General features: G+C 42.7%; 1 protein-coding gene across 1 annotated transcript in view; it reads left to right on the forward strand.

Moving 5' to 3' along the window:
• The first annotated feature begins 4,727 nt into the window (after positions 1-4,727).
• Positions 4,728-12,139, forward strand: part of acsl3a (acyl-CoA synthetase long chain family member 3a) — a 33,550-nt gene continuing 26,138 nt past the window's right edge. The window contains 4 exon segments of the mRNA XM_061783216.1: positions 4,728-4,829; positions 5,011-5,030; positions 5,032-5,428; positions 8,393-8,570. Of these exon segments, the coding sequence (XP_061639200.1) occupies positions 4,743-4,829; positions 5,011-5,030; positions 5,032-5,428; positions 8,393-8,570 (682 nt within the window). The 5' untranslated portion in view covers positions 4,728-4,742.

Raw genomic sequence — 12,139 nt, forward strand, 5'->3', positions numbered from 1 at the left:
TTCTCATCTTGTTGACAAACAACGCATTGCGGTCATACTGCAACCTGGTTGAGCACCCCACATGCAGACCGAGGTGGTACATTTTTATCCTGCCTTTGAATGGAAGGGGGGTGGGGGGGACAACATAAAATTGAGTCGATCTTTGACAGGTAAATGAAAATATTTTGAAAATGGAATTCAGGCTAACATCGTGGCTCTTGTGACCGTAGGTAACCCGTGCATTCCTCCGGTCCTCCTCCTTTCAGTCAGCACGCGCCACTTCTACAAGTCCAATCATAGCACGACGAAAGCCGCTCTCCCTCCCCTCCGCTCCGTCCATACCCGTTTGGCAACCCCGAAGTGAAAGAAATTTACGTGTGGTGCTGTTTGGCAGACAGAGCCAGAACTGGAGACTGCGTTCAGTGCCACAGTCAAAAGGTGAGTTTTGTTTGCTCAGCGTTGCTCATCATCTATCCGCAGATGTGCGTTCAGGTGTAGGGGCGTCAAGTTGCCGAGAAAACGTAAATGTCATCCTCCCGGTTCCCGTGTGTGCGCGCTGTTTCATGCTACGGACTCGGCTTTTGGGCTAGTCTATGATATCGAATGGAAATTTAAACAACAGCTCTACATGAAGCCGTTAATTAATTAACCGTTCTCACGAGTAAGACAAGAATTGCTTAAATTGAGATGTTTTATTCCAAAAAGAGAAACCGGAAACCAGCGTTCGCCTTGTATCCGCTGTCTTGATTTGTCACTACAGCAGGGGTCGCCACACTTTTTGAAACTAAGAGGCAGTTCTTGGGTTCTGATAAATGCGAAGGGCTACAAGTTTGATAAACAAATGCTGTAATACAGTTGCTATGAATGTTATTTAAAAGTTATTAATAACGGTATTCATCCATGTGAAGAAGATACTAAGGTTGGAAACATAACTATCAATATGCATCACCAGTTATATAAATCTCTGCAAGTTTACATTTTCAAATGAGCACACCTACAACATTCCTTGGAAATCACAATGTTCCATCACTCGTAAGCTATTATTACAACAGGCCCCCAGGCCACTCATGTGGTCCTTAGGGGTGTGCTGGTGCCCGCGGGCATGTTGCGGGTGACCCCTGCTATACAGTATTTTCTTTAGAACTGTACAAACAGTTCTTGAAGTTCTTAGTTGACACATTAATACAATTAGGCTATACAGAATACTGTAGTAGGACACATTTAAAAACACCAACTTTTTTACCTTTGGATGTGAATAGAGGTGCTGCCATTTCCCAAACAGTTTGCAAATTACTAGTTATGAAAGTCGAACTCTGGTGCCATTTACAAACTAACACTTTCTCACATATTCACGAAAGAGCTATGCCAATACTGTACTGCATAATTATGGCTATATTCAGGGACGCTGCAAGGGAATTGGGATCCCGTGAGGAAATATCAACTTCAATGCCACAAAGTGAAAATAGGCTGTCATGGCCCCTTAAAATTGTCATCACTTGTTTCCCCATTATGGAACCTCTAGCAATATTAACATACTTTTAGTAGTATGTTTAGTTTTCAATTGAAAAAAAAAAGTGTTGTGTGTTAATTTCTATATTCTTTTGTTTAGTCAATATTTTTGTGATCTGGATTTAGCTGATTCACCCTAATTAAATTTTCTTTGACAACCCCAGTGGGATGTTTGGGGTCAAATTGTGTGTTATGTCATTTTGCAACTTTGACCACCATTTTCACAGTTCTACAAGACTTGCTGAATGGGTATGGCACAATGATGCATAGAACACCACAGTCACACAATAGGAAACAGTATTCCCTCACTCACAAACACACATGCTTGCACACCCCCTCCTTTTTTTGAGTCCGTGTCACAATATTTCTCATTAATCCATTAAGAGGGTGCATAAAGCCGCCCATTGAATGAACACATCTTGCACATTGAGGATTGTTCACAAAAGCTAAAAGATTAGGGTCAAACTTTCGTATGTGTTCTTGTGGTGCAATTTTGTGTTCTGACCTTTAGTCAAGCAGCTTGTTTGTCTGAAATAAGCCACATATTTTGCTTTTCTACTAAAAGTGCTAAAGTTGCTAAAGTGGCTAATCATAATTGCAGTCCACTTACAATACCGGTTCTTCCATAGCTTTGTAACTACTATGATAAGAACAACACATGCTCCAGTCACAACTTCTTTCTGGTGCCTGTAAAATCCATCCATCAATTTTCTGAGCCGCTTCTCCTCACTAGGGTCGCGGGCATGCTGGAGCCTATCCCAGCTATCATCAGGCAGGAGGTGGGGTACACCCTGAACTGGTTGCCAGCCAATCACAGGGCACATACAAACAAACAACCATTCGCACTCACATTCACACCTACGGGCAATTTAGAGTCACCAATTCATGCATGTTTTTGGTATGTGGGAGGAAACCGGAGTGCCCGGAGAAAACCCACGCAGGCACGGGGAGAACATGCAAACTCCACACAGGCGTGGCCAGGGATTGAACTGTGAGGCCTGTAAAATGAAAATAATTAAATAAAGTGAAATGAATGGATATAAAAAGTCTACTCACCCTGTTCAAATTCCAGGTTTTTGTGGTATAAAAAACAAGATAAATCATTTCAAATCTTTAGCCACCATTATTGTGACCTATAACCTGTCCAACTCAATTGAATTATTTTTTTTGTGTATCTTTTTGAGAAGGGAATCAACAATAAACAACTGAAATAATCTGGATGCACAATTGTGCACATCCTGTTCTAACTGGGATGTGGCTGTGTTCAGAGTTAACCAATCACATTCAAGCTCATATTAAATGGGAGTCAGCACACAACTGCCATCATTTAAAGTGCCTCTGATTAACCCCAATACATTTCAGATGTTCTAGTAGGCTTTTCCTAACTTTTTTGGGGGGGCTTTCTACCTTCTAGCTGAAGCCTGAAGACTTTGTGCTAGCACTGACTGCTATTTCGAACTGTTCATAATTCCTTCCACCTTGTCTCAGGCCCCAGTTCCCGCTGAATAAAAACAGGCCCAAAGCAAGATGCTGCCACACCACCATGCTTAACTGTAGGTATGGTGTTCTTTTGATGATGAACAGTGTTGTGTTTTGTGCCAAATATACGACATGCATATGAAATTATGGCCCAAAAACTAAATTTCCAAAAATTCCATATCACATTTTCCCATGTTTTTTAAGGGTGAAGCCTGGTGGTGGCAGCAGCATCATGCTCCAAACGTCATGAAATGCCTGCTAGAATATCCATCCATCTTCTGAACCACTTACCCTCACTAGGGTCGCGGGTGTGCTGGGGCATATCTCCGCTCACTTTGGGCGAGAGGCGGCGTACACCCTAAACTGGTAGCTAGCCAGTCGTGCGGCACATACTGTATAAACAAACAACCATTGACATTGACATTCACACCTAGGGACAAACTAGAGTCTTCAGTTACCCTACTGTGCATGTTTTTGGTATGTGTGTGGAAACTGGCGTACCTGGAGAAAACCCACGCAGGCACGCGGAGAATAAAAACTCCACACAGGGCAGGCCGGATTTGGACCTCACCGTGCCGCTCCTACTAGAACAGCTGAAGTTAATTTGGGGTGAAACACAGGCTCTTTAAAAGGTGGTGTGTGCTGACTCCTGTTGACCCATGAGTTGGAATGTGATTGGTTCATTCTGAATACAGCCACATCCCACTTATGAGAGGGTGTGCACATGTGTGCAACCACATTATTTCAGTTTAATTTTACTTTCCCTCTCGAAATTTTTTTTTTCCAATCGAGTTGTACATGTTATAGGTTGTATTAATGGTAAAAACGTTTTGAAATGATCTATTCTGGTTTCATTTTTTATTTTGAAAAAAACCAAAAAACGGCGGCATGGTCGACGAGTGGTTAGCACATCTGCCTCACAGTTCTGAGGACCCGGGTTCAAATCCAGCCTCGCCTGTGTGGAATTTGCATGTTCTCCCCGTGTCTGCGTGGGTTTTTTCCGGGTGCTCCGGTTTCCTCCCACATCCCAAAAACATGCATGGTAGGTTGATTGAAGACTCTAAATTGCCCGTAGGTGTGAATGTGAGTGAATGGTTGTTTGTTTATATGTGACCTGCGATTGGCTGGCGACCAGTTCAGGTTGTACCCCGCCTCTCGCCTGAAGTCAGCTGAGACAGGCGCCAGCACAGCCGCGACCCTAGTGAGGAAAAGTGCTTCGGAAACTGGATATTTGCATTTGAATTTGAACAGGGGTGTGTCGACTCTTCATATCCACTGTATATCAAAACAACAATGATGTTACCATAGCAGCAGTTTTATGATCACTAGTGCATACAACATTTAAAGCAATAGCATAGACTATATTGTTACATAGAGTACTTGTAACAACACAACATCTCTGTTCAGAGCATTGGCCCACATACACAGAAAGACCAAACCCATTGTATTTCTGGCAAGGGTGTGGTCTAAACATTGTTGAATACAAATGAAAATACACACACCTATCATAAATGTAAGGAATTTTATAGCAGTAGTTCCATCCTTGTGGCACTCTAAATTATACATGCCAACTCGACCTGTTGCATTCATGTGTTCGTCGTCTCTTCCGTGTCAGAAACGCCCGATTCTAAACCCCTTTGACGTGTTTCGCTTTTTCTCCTCTTTTATGTCTCGCGTTACCCGGTTTCTCCTCTTTGATGTCTTTTTGGACCTTGATTTATTTCACATCTTTCATGTCTTAGAGTTTGTTTTTTTGCACAACAGTTGAAGGCATAATGCACTTTATCCCTCATGGGCATACTAGATGGAAGTACTGTGAAATACCAAACAGACCTCTTCTTTTTGATGAATGCTACAAAAAGGTATGAGCCATGGTTAAGTTTGACTCTTTGTAACAAGTAAAGCCTTATGGAAAGTAAAGCTACAAGAGCTCCAAGTCATTTTTAGTATGAACAGTAAAGAAATGTGATCCTAAATGTTTTTGTTTTTTTTAATGGTATAAAGTGTTGTTCTGGTATGGGCTAATTACCACCTATTTTCTAGGCTTGGTCTGCACCTACTTTAGCTGCTACACCCCCTAACCAAGATGAAACAAAAAGATGATCTGAACCCCGTGCTACTGCTCCTTTTCCACCTCATGGTGTGGATTTACTCCTTCTTCGTCTTCATTCCCTACTACATTTTCACTTGGGTCTCCAGACCTGAAGGGGTCCTTTATGGATCAGAGCAGGAGCGTGCAATGAGAGCAAAGGCTCACTCAGTGCTAGGACGACCTGAGGGACCTTATCGAGCAGTGAAAGCCACCAAGGGACTTGTAAGAACGCTGTACCCGGGACTGGACACCCTAGCGAAGATTTTTGAGTATGCCGCCATGAGATTCCCCCACAGAGATTGTCTCGGTACAAGAGAGGTGATCAGTGAGGAAGATGAGCAGCAGACCAACGGCAAGAAGTTCAAGAAGGTAAGTCATATGGAATGAATATAACAGTTGTACAGTTTTAAAGTGATGCCATATACTTAACCTAACAGTATCTTATTTTATACTAGGAACATCCATCCATCCATTTTCCGTACCGCTTTATCCTCACAGGGGTCACGGGTACTCGGAACATATATTATGAAATATGTCTAAAAGTATTTGTTTTTAATTTTATACTATAAATGCCCACCGTTCCAACCATTCGGAGGAAACCGAAGTGCCCGGAAAAAACCCAAGCAGACACAGGGGAGAATATGCAAACTCCACAAAGGCGGAGAACTGTGAGGCAGATGTGCTAACCAGTCGGCCACCATGCCGGCCCAGGTGCCGGCCATCCGTTAATCGTAAATAAAAATGTTATTTGTTTTTAAGTGCATATCAGTTGGCATAGTTACATTGACACTGAGTTAACACACTAACTTAATGTTTTACAATATTTGAAATATGTCTTGCTGCAACGTGGACAACACACTATTTTTTTAGTTGACAACTGGCAGAAGACTCCCATCGTTATTACCGTGTCCTTTGGTTGCACTACCCCAATATCAACCGTTAGAGGCCACTGTTGCCTCAACATGTGCTGCATGTCTACTGTGCTGCTGGATGGATGTCATTATGCCAGCAATGAGAATATGTCATCGAGTCCCCTCCGAAAGTATTGGAACGACAAGGTCAATTCATTTGTTTTTGTTGTATACTGAAGACATTTGGGTTAGATCAAAGTTCAGAATTCCAGCTTTTATTTCATGGTATTTATATTGAGATGTGTTTAACAACTCAGGACACAGCACCTTTTGTTTGAAGCCACCCACTTTTCAAGTGAGCAAAAGTATTGGAACAGGCATGATTAACCTAACTTGTCTGGCAATTTACAGAAAAATGCATCCAATCTAATCGGTAGACGCTTCATCATACAAGACAATGACCCAAAACACACTGCCAACACAACAAAGGACTTCATCAGCGGGAAAAAGTCTTAAGGTTTTATTTAGACTGGCCAAGTCAATCACCGGACTTTAACCCAACCGAGCACGCATTTTACCTCCTGAAGAGGAGACTGAAGGGAGAACCCCCCAGAAACAAACAAGAACTGAAAGGAGCTGCAGTAAAGCCTTGGAAAAGGATTTCAAATGAAGAATGCAACAGTCTGGTGAAGTCAATGGGTCGCAGGCTTGATGCAGTTATTGCAAGTAAGGGTTATGCCACCAAATATTAAAATGTTTTTCACTTTTAAGTAAAATTTTATCATGTCTGTTCCAATTCTTTTGCTCACTGGAAAAGTGGGTGGCTTTAAACATAAGGTGCTCCGTCCTGAGTTGTTTAACACATCTAGATGTAAATACCATGAAATAAAAGCTGGAATTCTGAACGTTTGTCTCATATTCATCTTTTGATCTGAAACCCAAATGTCTTCAGTATACAACAAAAACAAAGGAATTGACCTTGTCGTTCCGATACTTTTGCAGGGGACTGTAAGTCTCAAGTTTTAATCTTCAAGTTACTGTGGCAAAAATCAAGCTAGGTCCACTAAATTTCAAGCAAGTCAAGTCATTACTTGGGTTAAGCAAATCAAGTTATACATTCTTGTTCAGTCACAACATAATTTTCACATTACTTTGTACTCAGTATCTATACTTGTGTTAGTTGTACTAATGCGTTCACAATCTGAAACTGAAGCTATTGTTGTTTTTGTGGGTTTTATAGTGACGGTCTTTCTTAAGTTGTCTTTCTTAAGTTGCAAATCTTAATGTTGTCATTCCTTCCATAATGTGTTTCAAGAGCTGGCCTTTGCATTCCGCATCATAGCATACTGGTGGGTTGCCAGTTTCACCCGCACTAAACATTTTATCCATCCATCCATCCATTTTCTGAGCCGCTTCTCCTCACAAGGGTCGCGGGCGTGCTGGAGCCTATCCCAGATGTCATCGGGCAGGAGGCGGGGTACACCCTGAACTGGTTGCAAGCGAATCGCAGGGCACATACTAACAAACAACCACTCACAGTCACACCTACGGGCAATTTAGAGTCTCCAATTCATGCATGTTTTTGGGATGTGGGAGGAAACCGGAGTGCCCGGAGAAAACCCACGCAGGCACGGGGAGAACATGCAAACTCCACACAGGCGGGGCCGGGGATTGAACCCGGGTCCTCAGAACTGTGAGGCTGACGCTCTAACCAGTCGTCCACCGTGCCGCCCTAAACATTGTATTTCAGAATCAGAATCAGAATCATCTTTATTTGCCAAGTATGTCCAAAACACACAAGGAATTTGTCTCCGGTAGTTGGAGCCGCTCTAGTACAACAGACAGTCAATTTACAGAACACTTTGAGACATAAAACAATTGTGCAAAAAGATGCAGAGTCCTCTAGCACTTAGAGCAGTTCGAATGACTAATATCGCAATAGTCCGGTGCAATGACCATTGTGCAAAGGCCGCTGAGACTTCAAGGAGTGTATGCGGTTTAAAGTGACGAGTTTCAAACCAAAATGAATGGCTAACTATCTTGAAAATGCAGATTTTCAAATATGAATGGGCAAGACCTGTCAAGTCATATAGTTTAAACATAAATTAAGTTGCGTCCCATGAATACCAAGTCAAAGTAAAGTTGAGTCTTTCATCATTTCTATTAAAATAAGTACCCGGTCTGAAAATTGGTGACCTAAGGCTGAGACTCGATTCCCCCGCCTCTGCATTATATTATGTTGCATGTAACATGTGTTGCAATGTTTGCATTTGTATAGAGTTTCTAATAGCGAAGGAATCTCCTATCTTGTCCCTTGATTATTGAGGGTAATGATGGAAACCCAATGTATTATCCTCCAAAATGTTACATTTAGTCCTTTCATATCCCCTCTCCTCATCTTTGGACCACAAGCATTTTACTCCATCAAATTGACAGTGCATATCTTGTCTCTCTTCTTACACTTCCTGACTTGCTCCTGTAGGTTGTTCTAGGGGAGTACCACTGGCTGTCCTATAGGGAGACCCTCTCTGCAGCATGCCAGTTTGGCTTTGGTCTGGCATCACTGGGGCAGAAGCCGAAACACAACATTGCCATATTCTGTGAGACACGAGCCGAATGGATGATCGCCGCTTTGGCCTGCTTCATGCACAATTACCCACGTAAGTTGTGTGTCTGTACAGGTACTGTACAGTAGTTTTGCTTGTTTAATGGCAGGTTATGTGACTTGTGAAAGGTACGGATATGGTATGAGGACAGAGTGTATAGACAGAGTAAGGTTAGCGTCCTGTTAAATTTTATGTTAGCCTTTTATTACATTTTAAATTGGTTAGTCTTACCCCTATAATAAAGTAGTTTGTGAGTAAATGAGTAAAACATAACCTTACACAACTGTAGTTCTGTACTTTTCATTTTAGATTGTTCTGTAAAGCCCACAATGTGTTTTCTGATGGATTTTCCCACTGAGCATGTTCCACATTAACTGAAATTTATTTCTAGTTCTGTAGAATCTTGTTCCCTGACATTGACAGCTATATGTTGAATTTGCATGTTAACTGGGAGGGCTGGCAGTAAATGAGTTTGATTTTGTAAGAAAAGTAATGCATTGTGTTTCCTTAAAAAAAAATTGTGTTTTTCATTTTATGAAAACATTCGGTTAACTGCTTTATCATATAATGCATATAGTGTCAAACTCCAAGCCCACGGGCCAGATTCAGCCAGCCACATCATTTTAAGTGGCCTGCAAAAGCAAATCATGTGCTTCAACTTCCAGGATTCTTGCTAAACTCTGTACCAAAATGTTTTAATTCTCTGAGGTAAGAAATTAATTACGTTGAGATGTAAGCATTTGTTTTGATACCAAAACCTTTTTTACAATAACTTGAACAATAGTTGAACAAACTACTATCCTTGACTTCTGATTTCATAAGTAGTTATCCATCAATTTGTTGCTTATATGTAATAGTTTGAGGAAGCCAGGAAACATTTATAAGGTTTCACAGCCATAAAGGCCCTGTTAGGGAAACTCTACCTAAAATGTGTCATGTGACAAAAATGAGTTGACATCCCTTATATAATGTTAGGGGTTTAGGCAGAGAATTTTACTTCACTGATGGTGTAAGAATTCACTCGCTTGACTTCCCTGCAGGCACCATGGGTTCAGTTCCCATGTGTCCAGAGTGCTTGCAAACTTACCATAGTTTTTTTGTTGTTGTTTTTAATCATTTCCCACTACATGGTAACTGGCTTACACGTATGTACCGCTTTAACTACACCATCACTGTGCCCAAAGCACTTTACAGATGCGCACACATTCACCTATTTACGTACACATTAATAAGCCAGTGGGCGGCTGATGCCGTGCAAGGTGCTGCCAGGCCTAGTTTCCCAATTTAGTGTCTTGCCCAAGGACACTTCGATCGCGGACAGTCAAGAGGCGGGCTTCGAACCATCGACCCCTAGGTCACTGGAGGACCCAATCAACCAATTGAGCCACAGCCGCCTGCCTACCTGCCTGCCACTGCCTGCCTCTGTGAGTGCCTGCACAGATTGTGGTTATATGCGTGCAAGCAAATGACAAGACAGAATGAGGTCAATTTGTCCCCTTCGGTTACACTGTTATATACAGTGGGTACGGAAAGTTTTCAGACCCTCCTAAATTTTCACTCTTTGTTATATTGCAGCCATTTGTTAAAATCATTTGTTAATTTTTTTCCTCATTAATGTACACACAGCACCCCATATTGACAGAAAAAAAGTAATTGTTGAAATTTTTGCTGATTTATTAAATAAGAAAAACTGAAATATCACATGCGGCATCTTGCACGACTGGTTAGAGCGTCTGCCTCACAGTTCTGAGGACCAAGGTTCAAATCCCGGCCCCGCCTGTGTGGAGTTTGAATGTTCTCCCCGTGCCTGCGTGGGTTTTCTCCGGGCACTCTGGTTTCCTCCCACATCCCAAAAACATGCATGGTAGGTTGATTGAAGACTCTAAATTGCCCGTAGGTGTGAATGTGAGTGTGGATAGTTGTTTGTTTGTATGTGCCTTGCGATTGGCTGGCAACCAGTTTAGGGTGTACCCCGCCTCCTGCCCGAAGATAGCTGGGATAGGCTCCAGCACTCCTGCGACCCATGTGAGGATAAGCGGCTCAGAAAATGGATGGATGGATGAATGAAATATCACACAGCCATAACTATTCAGACCCTTTTCTGTGACACTCATATATTTAACTCTGGTGCTGTCCACTTCTTTTGATCATCCTTAAGATGGTTCTACACCTTCATTGATTACTGATTGGACTTACGAAAGCCACATGCCTGTCTATAGAAGACCTTACAGCTCACAGTGCATGTCAGAGCAAATGAGAATCATGAAGTCAAAGGAACTGCCTGAAGAGCTCAGAGACAGAATTGTGGCAAGGCACAGATCTGGCCAAGGTTCCAAAAATAATTCTGCTGCACTTAAGGTTCCTAAGAGCACAGTGGCCTCCATAATCCTGAAATGCAACATGTTTGGGACGACCAGATCCCTTCCTAGAGCTGGCCGTCCGGCCAACCTAAGCAATCGGGGTAGAAGAGTCTTGGTGAGAGAGGTAAAAAAGAACCCAAAGATCACAGTGGCTGAGCTCCAGAGATGCAGTCGGGAGATGGCAGAAAGTTCTAGAAAGTCAACCATCACTGCAGCCCTCCACCAGTCGGGGCTTTATGGCAGAGTGGCCCGACGGAAGCCTGCAGGGACAGGGAGACTGGTTGCAATCGAAGGAAAGATGAATGCGCCCAAGTACAGGGATATCCTGGATGAAAATCTTCTCCAGAGTGCTCAGAACCTCAGACAGGGTTGAAGGTTCACCTTACAACAAGACAATGACCCTAAGCACACAGCTAAAATAGCGAAGGAGTGGCTTCAGAACAACTCTGACTGTTTTTGAATGGCCCAGCCAGAGCCCTGACTTAAACCCAATTGAGCATATCTGGAAAGACCTGAAAATGGCTGCCCACCAACGTTCATCATCCAACCTGACAGAATTGGAGAAGATCTGCAAGGAGGAATGGCAGAGGATCCCCAAATCCAGGTGTGAAAAACTCATCATTCCCAAAAAGACTCCTGGCTGTATTAGCTCAAAAGGGTGCGTCTACTAAATGCTGAGATAAGGGTCTGAATACTTATGGCTGTGTGATATTTCAGTTTTTCTTTAATAAATCTGCAAAAATTAGAACAATCCCGTTTTTTTTTCTGTCAATATGGGGTGCGGTGGACGACTGGTTAGAGCGTCTGCCTCACAGTTCTGAGGACCAGGGTTCAATCCCCAGCCCCGCCCGTGTGGAATTTGCATGTGCTCTCCGTGCCTGCGTGGGTTTTCTCCGGGCACTCCGGTTTCTTCCCACATCCCAAAAACATGCCGCCCCGCCTCCTGCCCGATGATAGCTGGGATAGGCTCCAGCACGGCCGCGACCCTAGTGAGGAGAAGCGGCTCAGAAAATGGATGGATGAAATATGGGGTGCGCTGTGTACTTTGTGGGAAAAAAAACTTATTTTAGCCAATGGCTGCAATATTAAACAACATTTTTTTAGACGGTCTGAATACTTACCGTACCCACTGTAAGTGACCAGTATTTCCCATTCGGCCACTGTAAATCCACTTTATTTTGTGATGGAAACCTGCTGTTTTGTTTGTTACATGGATGTAACTTGCACTTAGGCAGTGGTCAAATAGAACGAACTATTCTGTGG

This window comes from Phyllopteryx taeniolatus, chromosome 8 (genome assembly GCF_024500385.1).
Source record: "Phyllopteryx taeniolatus isolate TA_2022b chromosome 8, UOR_Ptae_1.2, whole genome shotgun sequence".
NCBI classification, from domain to species: Eukaryota; Metazoa; Chordata; class Actinopteri; order Syngnathiformes; family Syngnathidae; genus Phyllopteryx; species Phyllopteryx taeniolatus.